Here is a 16596-nt window from a genome sequence, read left to right on the forward strand (position 1 = left end):
TTTATGATGAAACTGAAAATAAAAATAAATAGGCAAATAATGAAACTACTTATCATTTAGATATAATTATATTTTCGAATCTAAAATGTACAAAAAAATACAACTTAAAAGTAATGTACTCTTAACGCCTGCTTTTGTCAATGGATAAAAATATTACAATTTGAATACCTTATAGGTATCAATAATGTCGGCTTCATTAATTGACAATGATCGTAACATGGTAAAGTTCTGGAGCAAGCTATTAGGAACAAAAACAGTAAGCTACTCATACTACTATAAGTTTACAGCTTAATTTTATCTGTTTTGAATTATTCGAATTCCATACCTCAAACAATAAATTCGTTTTTTCTAATATCAGGGCGGTTATGTAAAAAGGCTTTGACGAGACATCGGTGTACCCATACAACTGCGGTGACAGTTGAATGTCCACTAAAATATAAACATAACGACCTATATCAATTTTATCATTTAATCAACCATATTTTTATAACAACTTTGGTTGTGTATTCTAGTCGTAAAAATATATGTTTAGCTATTTACAACATATAAACATACATACATACAATGCTTAGAAATGCACATCAACACAAAAGAGCTCTAATCTAACATTTGAAGAACTTAATAACACAGACTTAACGGCCATCCGCAAAAAAGATTACGGCTTACGATAAGACTAGGTTAGTTCTATTCAACATTAAACGAAGTTTGAGTCTGTTCAAGACTGGGGTATTATATACTTAGTTCTTAAAGCTGAAAATCATTACCCACCCGTAACGATGTGTCAAACACATTCGCTTTTAAAATTACAATAGTAGAAATAAACTCTAGCGATAATCCTTTCTGCCGCTGGCCAAAACGCTTAATCGTTTTTAGAAAAAACATAATTAGGTTCAATAACGCCCTTCAAAACTGAATTTTACCTCTAAAAATATACACAATACCCCTGCTCGCAGACGACAGGCCAAGACAAGAGGCACGATTTTATACAAAAAAATAAAATCAATTTTGTACGGGAGTATAATTACCTCGTTGTGTTAGCAACTGTCATCTTACTATAAATATATTATCACACGTTATCATCTACAGAGGAATCACATAAAACTATTTCAGCATAATATTATATTTTAAATATATAGAACAAAATTTATCAAGTTATAAAAATGGATTTTTTTTTTGTTGGTATACTAATTATGTTTTCTCTTTGAAACAAAGATTCCCGTACCCATCAATGTTTCATCGATTAATTTTGACAATATTTTCATACTTTTAAGTCCCTGGTCACAGAGTAAGTAGACTGTAATAAATAAACCTTGACATATTATTATCACATTCCTATAACAGTCCAACTCGTAAACTTGCTGCAGCATTGGATGGAAACATTGGACCCTATTATTTTGTTGTCCCTTTTTTTACTCTGTGATACGGAACTGAAATTTCTTATTGCAAAAATAATGATTACTTTGATCATCTTACATAATATTTCAAATTATACATAACATTTCCAATCATCTGACCAAACATCATTATTTAAAATTTTATCAAGTTCTTACATATGATTTACTCAATATAATGTCTAATAGTTCTGAAATTACCATAAACCTTACAATAATATATCCGAATAGCAGCCTAATATAAAATATATAAAAACCGTACTTTAAAAAAAAGAAACTTTAATGAGGGTTGATATTTTAAAGATTTTTATTTAAGCTTTTTAGTTTTAATATCAAATACGACCTTAATGTTACGAACATTAAAATGAGGTATTAACCATTACACCGAGATGTTTGCATTATTCTAAGAGTTCTATATAATATAGATGAATTGCGTATGAGTAATATTATTATATTCGATAAGCCCAATTCAACAATTTAATGTCCATTTATCAAAATATGTTTATTTTTTATTAGGAATATTTTTCGTTGATTATTTTCTTTATCAATCGTTATATTAAAGTATTGGTGTTAAAACGAGACCCTATATATGACTTGAGATATAATTATAATAATTAAAATAACGAAATTGACATACGAACATCGATTAACGTGACGATATCTATTTATTGATTTATTTATTTATCAAATATATACCTAAAATGAAGATCATGCTGACTTTTGGTAAGTGGAAGGTATTATTGATATAAAAATTACAACATCGTTGGGCACAAAAAATAATTACTTTCTTTGGAAGACTAAAATTCACCAATAAAGGAGGACCAGATAATGGTCCTAAAACCAGATAACAACATTTAAGTATGCCATTACAAAGGTACTGCCTTATAACTTAGTTTGACATATATGAACCCTCAATTACTATTAAACATAGAAAAAACTTTCTACTGACATACATGCAGGCGTAATTGATTCTAAGACCAGATTCTACACATTACTGCCTTTTCCAGGTTCCCTTTAGGTTCTTAGGCATTTTCCAAACTTCATTCTTATTTTATCAACAATGTAATCTTATAAAATTATATAAATTGGTTACCCAATTTATAGATAAACATTACTAGTAATGGCGGTGCATTTATATGAAGTTTAATCGATCTTAATTCGCTGCCGTGTTCGCAGTGAAAAATTTATAGGACAACAGATAGTTCCTTACAAAGTTTAGCCAGTAACAATTACAACAGAAACAATAGATTCCCATTATGAAAGTTATCAATCTTTTATAACTATTAATTTATTAATCGTATGTTATTTCTATTACATATAATTACATAGTCTCTTTATAAAGATGGTACTGAAAAATATTTTCTATTTTTAATATCAGGCACACATGCGTCGTTACTGCTTCGCATTTTACAGAGTTATTTCGGAAAACCAATTTCTTTTTAACCCGTACTATGGACGTGTTATAGAAAAAACGAGTCTTTTTATTCCTTTGTACACTATATAAAACTGTAAAAAATATAGCCTTCTTCGGGTACATTTCATCCGCTGCGGGACGTCAAAAACTATGTGACGGCATCAAATGCTCTTCAATCTAACAATCCAATAAATATGCTTCCAATATTTTCAATATGATACATAATCACTAATTCTCAACTATTTGTTTTATGTTGCCGTGTACCTAACAAGGCCATTACTTGTACTTTGCGGAATCGGTATTCGCTAGTCGGACACTCCGGCACCTCTTGTCTCCTCGTAACCTTCTTAATGGAATGAAGTGGTATATAGCTAGTTTTTTTTTCGGATACTGTAAAGCTTCTTCTCACTATTATTACTGTTAAAAAGATGGTTTTATTTTCACGAGTCATAGATTGTATTGGCCAGTCGTCTATAAGACATCAGTTATGTAACTTTAGGGTATAAAAATATTAATATTTAATCGTTTCAATTTCCATTATTTATAATTTTACGGATACACCTACATATTTATTTGTACGTTGTTTGGGTAGGTTATTATAACATCACAATATACATTTACACGCTATAACTACGGTTGGTATCTATATCATTTTTAATGTAGAAGGAAAATGTTGTCTATGTACTTCGGTGTCGTCCAAGTCAAAACATTTATTTCGTTAGAGATCTGTCCTAAACGGGACGAATTATTTGTATATAAAAACCAAATAATGATGTAAATGAGGAAATTACGAAACAACATAATTTTACGCGTCGACCATAAGGACACAGTCAGTTTCAGTTAAGTACCAAACAGAAAATTTAAGTAATTGCCCTTAATCAACTTTTACAAGCCATAACGAAACGAAAACTTATTATTTAACAGCAGGTAACCTTGTTTCAAGTCTGAATACAACGTTGTCTTATTTTTTGAGTTCCGATACAACATCACAGTAAATTTAAACTAATGTTTTAAAGCCACACTTGTTATGGTACTGATATACTGATATTGTATTTCATAGCTGTTACTGAAACTTCAGCTTTAACACGAAAAACATTAAGTTAATTTTAATCTGATATAGTATTGAAACTTATGAGAATCAACCATCATTCTCAATATTGGCAAACTCGAGTTCAAAAGTCTGAAAGTTTGCTGATGGAATAGCTTATGAATAATGACTATAAAATTTTAATAAAGTATGTAAGAGTTGTTCTTTGTTCAGATAAGCTACTGATTAAGAGCGCATTATCTATGAATTGCGACTGATCACACAATGATTCGTATAATGTAAGTATTTTATATATTAGACGGCGAGCTAAATCATGAAGATGGAACTAAGGGCTGTCTACATCACGAACAATTAACAGCAGTTGCTTGTTTTATAACATACCTATATGAATATATTTTATGATTTATCATTGTGGTACTCGTTTTTTAATAATAAGCGACTGTTTAACGTCATTATAAATATTCAACAGGGTGTCGGTAAACTTCAATGCTTTGTGGTCCCGAAAGCAACAGGTCTAATCGATGAGTTATCACTTAAACTACGTATCCAGATCGCACGACCTCACTTACACATTCATAATTTATAACTATTATAAATTTTACACATAGAATTTAAACATCAAAATATTGTGCGATTTAGGCTCTTCCACAAAGTCGCAATTAATTTTACCTATCAATTAAAGTAATAAAACCAACATAAAATATATATTGATTCCTATAATTTAGAAGAAAACTATTAAAATTAATTTTGACATTGCGAAAGAGGTTATTCAAAGTTATAAAACGGTCAGTAATTAAATTTTACCGTCTTAATAAGTTATTATTCAAAAAACGTTGATTTTGCAGATATAAATGCCAATAATTTGGTGCACAAAGTTTTTTATAAAGCTAGAAGTTAATTAAACGACGTATAACATTGAGGTTATTAATATTTTCTCCAAAAACACTGAGTCGAGACCACAGACTTACCTTAACACCTAATTTAAATTTGAGATTATATTAGCACATTCATACTGCTTCGAAATTAATGGCAACACCACGCGAAGTTTTTTTTTAATTAGACTTATTATTAACAAAAATATTAATCCATGCCTTTTCAATTTTGCGTAGAATTCATTTTATTATTTTTGTGAAACTTCTAATATAATAATATGAAGATCGAATCATGAGCGCTATTTTTGTTATGTACTTATATAACTTGGGCAGAGTTTGCATTGGTCTCACGCACTTCATGCGCTTTTTTGAAGACTAACGAATCTTGATAGCGTTGACAATGTGCCTGCAGAGTAGCGCATTAACATCTTTACAAAATGCCTTACCCATGCTTCGTTTATTCGTTGTCGTTTTTGTAATTACAACATACTTAAAAATTGGACATACCGTAAAAAGAAACAAATCCAACACCCCATCCGACGCGACGTGTCGACGTTAATTGCACAACACCCAACGCTAGGCCACCCCACCCCAGTCAATGCCCATCCTAAATTGAAAGTACTAAAGTATATAACAGTTTTATGCACGTTTTGCATAGCGAAAAGTATATAAATCCGGGAATGAAAGCAGCTACCCACAATACCCCGTCTTAAGAAAGGGGATTTGAGTGGGGAAACGATATCGCATTATATCAAATTGTTTTACCAACGACCGGGTTAAACATTACCAAGATGGTCAACCAGCCTATTGGCATGACCAAAATCGGGTGGCCAGAGGAAGCCTAACGACACATCTTATGTTGGTAATGTGTTTTTAGGCATTCATAATTTTAGTATTGACTGGACGTGACACGTTTGGCGTGGCGTGGGGTGGGGCGTTTCCAATCTGTTTCTACTATTAATTTTTGCTTAAAACATCGATCTAGCTTTGCACTATAGTATAAAAATATTAATTTAAAAAGTTATTTTTATATTTACTTATTTATACCCGTCGCGACAACTTTTATTCTTTGTTACACACACATTTATGTGACGATGTTTACAGAAGACTTAAATTGAAAAAGAAAACCTTTGGCAGCGTCGGAACTGACAGGCGCGACCTTAAATGTAACGAAACTTGCGGCTTGGGAGTCGCTTTGCATCGTTGCAGAAAGGCCGCCGACCTTCAATGACTATGCGAATAATTGATAGACATCCGGCTTTGGCCTACCGTTTACATTGTTGCAAAACTGGTGGCCAGCTGTCTTCAGTGTTTAGGTCTTCTTTAATTTTTTGTTGAAAACACCTAAGCCATATCTTCAAACACTAAATTTTGGGACTACAATTCACTGCTCCCTTGCTCTTAAATACAGCAACATTTTCTTAACATACTCGCATTCCATATTATTTATTATTAAATAAATTCATTACCTGATCGTACCTATCAATAGCAATCGATGCAATTTTTGCAAAATTTAATAAACCTGTAAATAGCAATCTTAAAACTTGCGAAGACGTACATTATAAGTGAACATTTCATTCGATATTTATTAACATCAATTGAGCATACATAATATGATTGAAACATTTATAAACAACGAAACATACAACTACCGTCTATAGGCTTTTTCGCCTCGTAGTTCATACTTAGTTATTATTTTATAGAGAAAATATAGTACAAAATAAAATTTAAATAAAATAATGTTTACATAATATCACAATGATAATAATGAAATAACGAAATAAAACAAAACTTGGGAATATAATTATGTGTAAATGTACCAAAATATCAAAATTTTAATAGTATTGGCATTGGTTCTGTGGCTAAGATTATATAGGTTGTTCAATACATACTGATGTTCTTTTATTTAAGTGATTGCATTCAATAAACTAGCATTAGCCAATAACTTCAAAAATTTAAACTTAATTTTGTTCGGATTGATATTGGATTGAGTATTTCAAAAATCTATGAATAGATTTAATTTGATTTCGAAATCAAGACTTTTTTCAGAAGATTTGATAATTAAAATAGATAGCTTGTGCTAACAAAATTTTTAGCAAATATCATAAGGGCACATCATTAACATTGATGTCAAGGAAGGCGAACGACTGCCTCAAATTAATTTCATTAGGGGTTCAAACGTAAACCGAAGTAAAATTACCATACAGGCAAATAAAATAAAGATAAAATTATTTTGTAAAATTAAAGTAAAGTTATAAAAAAACTTTAATAAAATCAATAAATGTTTTTTAATATTACAAGAAAAACTAATGTACCATAAAAGAAACACAATGATAAATTTAACAAAATATTTACACAAAGTAATTGCTATAATTTAACAACACGTTATTTACATAATATTTAGTAACCCGACTCTATACTCCTCGAAGTGGCCGACAGATGAATATGATAAAAAAAATTAAATCACATTTGAATATTATTTCCGAAAAATAATTTTGAAATATGTGAAAATATGCTTAAAGCATTTCTCTTAAAATTACATATATTTTGTGTTTACTGGCGATGACTATAGCGCCGGGTTAAAATACATACATACGCCCCATCGAATACTACATTACAACTTAACTTTGTCATAACAGGTAACATCTGACTTTCACACTATAATACAGAACGTTCACAACGCAAAAAAAAATGTTTATTTCTATACAATATTGCACGCGGTATGTCTCTATTGTATATAACGTATGTAAACTAGGCGTATGCGCCAATCATATAGCGAATCACATATTTTTTATTCCCTTACAGGAAGCTACCGTCGTACTCCTTATCGGAACACCTTAAAAACTATACATAGATACATATATCTACGACTCGTATGAAAAACAGAGTTCTCAAAGAACCCAAAGGATACATACGATCGATCGTCGATCTCCAATTACTCGAAAATATCACTAGCACTACTAGACTATCGTACTACTATCCACATAGAGACGCTCTATAAATACGTGTACTACGTCACTCACGGAGCGAGTGAGATTTACATCCGCAGAGGTAGCGCTCGCGAACCCGCAGCCGGGGAAGTCTCGGGCGGGATAAATGCAAAGTCGGGCCCGGGCCGCGGTCACTGCGACAGCAGCTTCTGCAGCAGCGAAGCCTTAGCGGGCGCGCCCGGCGTCCCCGCCGCCCCCGCAACCCCCGCTGCGCCCGCCTCATCACCGCCCGCCGCCCCCGCCGCCGACCCCGCCGCCGCCGAGCCCTCCTCCGTAGTACTCTGTCGACACCAAACACACTGACTCTCAGCACGGCATTGTCTCACTACAGTAGCGAACTAGCGGACGGGCACCCTTGCTATAAGATTTGAACGCTGGCAACCGAAGAATCAACAGAGCAATTTGGACCTAATATATATTTGTAAACATATTTTAATATTTATGTTTTATTGGATAAATACATACCGAAATGTAATAAAAGTAGATAAGTGGGTTGGATAAAAAAAGCAGCTTTGTCACTTAGTATATACTGTAGGCATATATATCTGCCAGGCAGTCTAAGAATTAAGATATATAAGAAACATAGACTGCGGGTGGTTTAAAATAACCCACAAAATAAAAAATAAAAAAAATAACCAACTAATATCAAATGCAAAAAATATTTTAAATAAAAGTAATAATTTTTCAATAATCTTTCTTTGGGAAACTAAAAACAAATGTTACTTCTTTACAGTCACTAATTAATTCTGTATTACTGATTTGTCAATATTTCGCAAAGAGTGCTTTATAGTAAGGTGTGGACAGATTTGAGCTTAAATACAAATAGGAAAGGTTCCATTTTACTTTGACAGTAGAATGTTTCGATACTCGGAAGACTTCTCTTGACTGCAAGCATAGAAATCTTATACTAGGGTTAGTGATCAATGTAATAAAACCTTTCTTGTTTTTGTAGGCAAGTCTAAATGGCTTTTGTATAAAAGTTTTAGGAGTAAGTTATCAAAGTTTTTACTGTGTATTTTTGTCATGTCCGTAGAAATATTCCGCCCATTTTTTTTATAATTTGTCGGAGTTATCAAATATTTTCTCTAATAAAGCAGCATTATTGAAAGGTAGTGAGACCAAATAGCTGAAGCTCCGTTTTATTTATGTTTGATTCCTTAACATTTGTGGTATTGAAAGAATCATTATCAAAGCAACAAAGACGCCTTTACAGTATTCAAAACCTATCGAAAGGTAATAAATTATACCACTACGAGGTGATTGTTTCAGTACAATGAAATAAAATAATCTAAAGTGAAACTTTGTGCCACGAAAAAGCTGCTTTTCGAAGATAAAGCAAGATTAGATTTTATTTACTGCAAATATTATTCTCTCTTATTCGCGCACATAATGTTGGGGCGTCTTGTAGTTCACTGAACGTGATTTTAAAGTTTATAATAAATATATTACGTATAGCGAGGATAGATCAAAATATAAGCTTTTTTATTTTAAAATATACTCAGAAATAAAAAGTCGCAGTTTATAAATAGAATATTATACCTATTAAGAAGACTGAAGGTATAATTTAAAGGGTTGTATTACAAACTTTGAATAAACAATAATTTGATACACTAAATCAAATAATATGGTGTTCTGGAGGTTTTGTCGTTAAGATGCGCGTTACGAATTAATGAGATTTACCATTTTCTCGTCCCATTTCTAATAAGATATAATTATCTCACGCATCCTAGTTCTAAAAACTGGAGACGTTCTGGTAATGCTGCATATTATGCTTTTAAAACTGCTTGCGAATCCGCAAAGGGTATTAGGATATATACTTCAATACTTTGTAGGGGACATAAATTAACAGAGTAGGAGACGAAAACAACCCCTATATACGATCCCCTAGGAGATAAAAAACTGAAGTGTTTGTTACGTGTACACACGGATTCATTTATTGCAGCTTCACACTATTTCGCATAAAGTCCAAGAAAACGATGAGCTCTAATTTGTGCTAATAGATTAAGATAAGCGTATTCTCAAGACCGGGCGAAGGGAGCTAGAATATACTGGAAAGCGGACCCCACCAATGGGATAACCCCAATTCTAAGATGAGAGACGCACAGCTGTCTGCGAAGTTTGCAGGAAGTTATTTTCTATTATAAAATATGATGACACATGAAAGATATCATAGCTACATTGCGTCGATGTAATTACGCAATTAGTTCTCCGATGCTGTTGATGTTCAGAAGCAGCTTTAAACAACTCGTTCAGCTACTGTGCGATTAAGAACTGTCAGAAGAGAGATACAAGAAAAAAACTGTTCAGTAAATTAATTACAAGCCCAGTAACTACAAGTCACCGCTGTAATATGACCAAAAACAACACACTGCTACATTTCTAATGCTGTAGTTGACTATTTTTGTTTCGGTCAAAATCTACATACAGTTTTATTAACAAACTTCTCAAAAAACTAAGATGGAGGTAGGAATAATTATCAAATGATAAAAAAGGAATTAAACATGTCTAACTTCAGGTGACGTTACTCCAATATATGGGGGCTTGTGAACAAGAGGGGACTCTGCCTCATACCTATATAAAAAAATGTTTGATTAATTTTATTTAAATGTTCAAGAAATGTTTTATCCAACCATAGGACTATGTCCTATTGATTAAAATTCATTTTATTTTTGTCAGTAAACGTTTTGATCACACCTCACTTTTAGCTGGAAGTAAAAGAATTATCATGCACTCAGTTTAATGGTTTAAAGTATGCCACTCGATAAACGAAATAATTCGTATGCAACAACATCGTACAAGCAAAACAAAAAGCAATCTAATTGCAAAAAACTTTTTTATCATAAATACTAGATACATTAATAACCTTCACCATAAATTAAACCGCTTGCGCATGCGAATTACCCCATTTTTCTGTAAAAAGCTGAAATATCACAGGTACGAGAAACCTAGAAGCGATGAATTAAAAATCCATGTTTTCATGAATTTAATTTATCTAAAGATAGTATCTTAAATGCAAATTATGTAATTATTAAATAATATCCTCTACGAAATTATTTATTAGACATCACATCACATAAGCTTTATTTGAAACAATATCAGGAATGCACCAACTAACAAAAAACAGTATTTTGTTATTGTAAACTCCGTTTAATTTGAAATTAATATAAACGTACACGTCAATGACTGATATTTATACAGTATTCACTGAAAAATCTAAGCGGGCGAAAGTGCATAAATATCAAAGTCATCAAATTAAGAATATAATTGGCACATTTCTTTCAATCAGCCTCTAATTAATCAAGATGATTGACTCGACAACACACGCAGCAGAGCAGACTCAATACGTAATAATCAGAGATGTAGTCTACGAAAAATAATGAAAACCGATACAGAAGTAGTGTAAAAGTGACTAGATGGTTTGGTTTCACTGGTCGCGTCCCAGGCTTACCGGCGTGCTCTGTTGCGACTCCCACGAGTTCGCCGTCGCCGAGGCGCCGCGGCCCCCCACCACACCGCCGCCACCTACGTACGTACACACGGATACATTGCCAGTGACCAACATTCAGACTGACAATGTCTCATCTTTGCTTTTGATCTAAAATGTCCACTGTCCGAAATTAGTATGGTTTTATTTAATTTAATCATTCGACGGTCACTTGCATCCAACATGATCGTAAACTTTTTTATCGGTGTTGTCGCTTAACAGAATATTTATTTATAAGTATTTTCTTTTCATGTTTGGAAACCTGTATTGGAAAAAAAACAACCAATGATTATATCAACGGATTAGAGTTCCACGACCGCAAAGTTATTCAGCAACTGTTATTAGTTAAAGGCACCGCTTCCGTGTCACGAATCACCAGGGTCGAGTTCCGAGGGATCACCGGTGAATGCATCTAGGCATAGAAAAGATTATAATTGTACTAACCAGGCGCGGACATGTCGAAGTTGAGCAGTGGGTCGAGATCGGGTGCGTGCATCGTGTGCATGTCGGGGCGAGCTGAGCGTGCGCCTACCACTGCGCGCAGCTCGTTGCGCACGTACTCCGACGTGCCGCCGCCGACTGCACCCGTCGCACCACCACCGCCCACGCCGCCGACGCCGCCCATGCCACTCACCCCGCCGACACCACCTGCACATAAAACACGATAATCACCACCAGGAGTACACGATGTCAATAAGAGGAGCGCCAGACTGATCCAAATATTATTAGAAGTACAACGCTAATTTACATAGACGTCGTCCAGTAACGCTATTATATATAAAGAAGTTTATTAATAAGCGAAAGTAGATTCGGCGGAAAATTATTCGATATCATGCACGACCGACGGCTGGCGAATTTTTAAGCGATCTACTGTTTACCTCGGGTTCTCTTGGCAGTCGTGAGGTTCCGGAGGTGCGAAGAGCCGGTGATTAAATTCATTAGACGAATAAAACACAAACCAAATTAGTTATTAAAAATTAAATCTTATATAATATTAGGCCAAGAGACAGAGACTTTATCTGATTGGACTTCAGCGACACTCTTAAGATCGATTAATTTCATCTTTTATGTAAACCGTCGCGGTGATTACTTACATGAGAGCTGATGGCTGTGCGGCGAAGGATGCGAGTTATGCGAGGGATGCGGGGTGTGCGGCGGATGCGGTGGATGCGGCGGGTGCGGCGGGTGCGGCGGGTGCGGCGGGTGCGGCGTGTGCGCTGGATGCGGCACGCGGCGCGCAAACTCGCCGCAGTAAGCGCCCGCGCCCGCCTCTCCCTCCTCATAGTAGCCGCCCACTGCCACACACGCCTCATATAGTACCGGTCGAGAGACGCGGTATTGAAACCTACCTACTGAATGCCATTTTGAAGAAGAGCGCAACGTGCTCACGACGTTTCGCGTCGACATTGCGACGAGGCCGCCCCCTAATTGAAATTCGGTATTCAGCCGCTACGGGAACATGCGGATTTTCGAAAAGCTAGACTATCTAGATCGCTATCTCTACCCATCGCGTTAAGGTCGATTACCGAATAATAAAGCAAATATTTTACTCATGCAATTAGTTCTTTTTTCAATGATTGAAAACTGTATCCTGTATAAATTACATAATATTTTACTTAAATGTATCTACATGGCATGCTGAAGGTTTCCTAGTAGACCTGATAATATCATGCTCCGAATTAAAAAATTAAGAATAGAATATAATAATGTCTATAACTACCTCAACATAAATTAGTATGATAATTAAAATATACATAAGCAGACCATAAACCTTGGATCAGACTGAATATTTTAAACTTACAAACTATTTTTTATGACGCATTGATTAAAATACATACCTTTAATTGTATCTATAGTATAATAGGCAAGAACATTAAAAATTTTCGTTTAAATCATTCATAAAGTACATATAACAAAATAAAGTTTTTCTTTCGATACAAGGTTTAAAAACAGACATCTTTCAGTAATACGAATCCCGAGAAACTAGTTTTCGTTTACTAAATCTAGTGCATCTTGCTACACTAAAAACCGTAACTATGCAGGCACGTAGTGACCGCACGAGGGTATTATATGGGCAACAGATTAATATCCAGATGATATGATGACCAAATAACCTTTGATATAATAAGTATGAGAGTATATTTTATGGCCCACTAAAAATAATCCATCCCTTTTTGAGTCATGAAAAAACCTCGATACTTCCAATCTATACTTAAATATAATAATGGCTAAAGGGGATTTTATTTAAATTTAAAAAAACTAATATTATTAGTGCATTCAAATCAAACGAACCGTGAGATTTAACGTTTACGCCGTTTTTATCTTAGTGAATAAACATCAACGATTTTTATTCACTTAGAAATTGAGGCTGAGAGCATGATTTGGATCGCACCCAGCCGAGGTCTTAAATGTTTATGTTCTCAAAACAATTAACTGCAAGATTCTGCCCTGCGGTATCAATCATGGTAGCGTACCATTATTGATTGCAAGTGGTATTATATCATATAGTACCAGCTCGCATATTACTGGTACTATATGATATAATACCACGTGCAACATTTGTTTTAGTAACCTGCATAGCCATATACCAGCCTTATTAATAAACTGGCAAAACGTCGGAATAATTATGCACACTTCACCTGACATCTTATAAGTGTCAGAGCGTCAAAAAACACCGCTTAGTAATTGAATAAGGCCTCTGGTGTTCAGATAAGCCCACTTGTAAAGCGATCTCCGTACCATCCGATCTAGTTATCGCAAGGGGGTTACTCTGATAGGTAGGTAAGGTACATGCTGATATTCGATATGGAGGAGGTCGTTGTGACACCCCGCCGTCTAACATTTGGTGTGTTTGTGTGTCTATGTGTGCGTGTGTCGCTAATGTATGTGGTACATACCGTGCAGCGGGCGCGGCGCACGGTGATAAGGCTGCGGGGCCACGGGCGTGTGGAGTGCCGCCGCGTAACCACCCGCGTTACCGGCGCCTCCACCCTAAAACGCGAAAAAGGTATACTTCGTTACATCATCATTAATGTGTTTAGCGGGGAGTTTTATACACCTTGTATTCATTGACGGACAAACATGTCCTAGAAAGTGCCGCCCTGTATCCATCGACCGTGTTAAACCTCATATGGCTCTAATTACAGCGGCAACCACATCGGCCAGACGGGAACACAGCATTGTGACAATGCTGTTTTGCGTCAGAAATGAGCATAGCTGTAATACTTACCCGGACGAGCTCTGTCACAAAAAGCTCTACTATTACCTTTTTATTTACTTTGACACAGTTCTTTGAGGTGAAAACTTAAGAATAATGAAATTTCTTCGTCAGTAAGGAACGTCAGATATTTTTAAAAGATCACAGACTTACTATTACAAGTATGCTTTTTTTTTATATTTCAGTGGTATTGTACCTCCAGATACATATTCTTTATATTATTTTTTATAAGAAAATAAACACTGTATTCAAATTTTCTCAAACAATCTCATACACATGGATGGACTGAACAAATGTGCATGCTTTGAATGAGGAAATTTTTTTAATAAGTACCTTAAGTTTTTATTATCTTTAAGACACTGCAAAAATATCGACAAACATAGTACAGATTATTCTGAGCGAACAATGCAACTAGAAGATAAAATATTGCCACACATTGTACAATATCCGCTTTGTTGGTTGACTTGTTTGTGCTATTAAACTAATAATGGCACAAATGGTGTATGTATGGAGCGGACTGTGAAATATTGTGTAATAAAATTAATTACTTTTAACATTTTTTTTTTTTTTTTTATAATTTTGAATGACCATATGAGAGTGCATAGACATATCAATAAAGTAAAACGCAACATTTGTAAAGTTAATAGCCATTGTTTGCAAATGTTTTTTTTTACAAATTAACAAAAACACCTAGGTCAATACTTACACAAAGTTGCCGACTGAGCATCGGATTTTGTTGTGGTGGCTGAATTTTATTTGTACCATAATTTGAACCCATTTGATCTGCAAACATAATATGTAAATACATAAATAAAATAAGAAAGATTACAGAACATCTCTAAAGATATTCAACATAAGATATGCCATATCACTCACTCGTCGGATGATATAGGTGATGGAAACCAGTACGCGTTAGGGCTACGTTGGGCGGAGTCTCGGAAACCAAAGCGTTGATCGTTGAGCCGAGATCCGCCTGCGGTTGCTCGGCCGCCTAAACAGAAGAAAGAATCCTGTTTTAGACAAGTAATAAAAAATAACACTTAAACTACATACCTATAATCCGGCGGCGAAAGTATGCATTTTTAAATTGGTCATATAAAAAAATAATCGATATGGTGGAATTTATAATTTCTTCAATCTTTGTACTCCACACCAAACAGATCTTCGGCAATGTAAACCCCCTCTACGCACGTTTCGCTCCGAAACTGGAGCATCCTTGAGATGTTGACCTTACAGTTAATATTTATTATTAACAATTCATTTGTATAGTCAATATCTGCTATAGATTCTCCTGCTTTTCGTGGAGTATAGCAAACTGAACTTAAATTTCATAATAGAAATATTTTGTTTCTTATTTATTAAATTATAAGTCATGTAATAAGTCTAAGTAATAGCGAAATGTAACCATTTGTATTATGCGTATTCCTCTCATTGTTATATTCTTTTCGTTTAGGTATCCAGAAATAAATCACTTTAGTGATACTTTCTGCACTTAGTATTGTTAAGTGTGTACAGTGTGTTTTCCTGTTTGATGCAATAAAGATGTTTAAATAAATAAAATCCGAGAGAAATAAAGATGTTTAATGTTATGAAATAGGTATTACATCAACATCTTTTGTAAGCAAATTGGCTCACATCTTACTTAGTTAATATATTAATTATTGTACCATATCAAGTGACTAATAAAATCAATTTGTTTACAGATTCATATTGACGTTTGACCCGGCATTCTCGGAAAGCATGATCCAAAGAAACAAAGAAATAAGTTATATACTCCCAATATGTATGTAACTTATTTCTTTCGATGTATAGACCGTACCTTTGCCGAAACCGATCCGATCCAGATATTAGTGACCGAACCAAAGATCATAGTAATGTGAATGACACCAGACGCTGCTCCCTTTTCCCGACCCGCAACTTACCCAACACTATAATGTTGCTGGTATTGGTTCCGATATTACAATGTGAAAGCATTTATATTATATGCATGTTATCTGTCTGTCAATATCGTGTTCGGATCGGATAGGTTTCGTTATCGGCTAATGTGAACGCCGATTGGAACCAGCAGAACGGATGACATACAGACTTAGCTATGAAGCGGAAACACGAAAAAGGCAAGTGAATCATATTTTATTGGCAATCCGTCGGCACAAAAAACAGTCTTTAAATGACCCAAGGTC

At 34.4% G+C, this 16596-nt stretch overlaps 1 protein-coding gene across 9 annotated transcripts in view; it reads right to left on the minus strand.

The window, feature by feature from the left end:
- Window positions 1-249: 249 nt before the first annotated feature.
- LOC120637082 overlaps window positions 250-16596 on the minus strand; it is a 67771-nt gene continuing 51424 nt past the window's right edge. For 7 of the 9 annotated variants that reach the window (XM_039908708.1, XM_039908704.1, XM_039908706.1 and 4 more), the window contains 7 exons: window positions 15293-15407; window positions 15123-15199; window positions 14097-14190; window positions 12294-12494; window positions 11644-11847; window positions 11164-11237; window positions 250-7996 (listed from right to left, as the gene is read on the minus strand). In XM_039908708.1, the coding sequence (XP_039764642.1) occupies window positions 7847-7996; window positions 11164-11237; window positions 11644-11847; window positions 12294-12494; window positions 14097-14190; window positions 15123-15199; window positions 15293-15407 (915 nt within the window). In that variant the 3' untranslated portion in view covers window positions 250-7846. The remainder of the gene's footprint in view (window positions 7997-11163; window positions 11238-11643; window positions 11848-12293; window positions 12495-14096; window positions 14191-15122; window positions 15200-15292; window positions 15408-16596) is intronic. The other 2 variants (XM_039908705.1, XM_039908709.1) reach the window with 2 other exon arrangements.

The sequence above is a fragment of the Pararge aegeria genome, chromosome 3, assembly GCF_905163445.1.
Source record: "Pararge aegeria chromosome 3, ilParAegt1.1, whole genome shotgun sequence".
Taxonomy (NCBI): Eukaryota; Metazoa; Arthropoda; class Insecta; order Lepidoptera; family Nymphalidae; genus Pararge; species Pararge aegeria.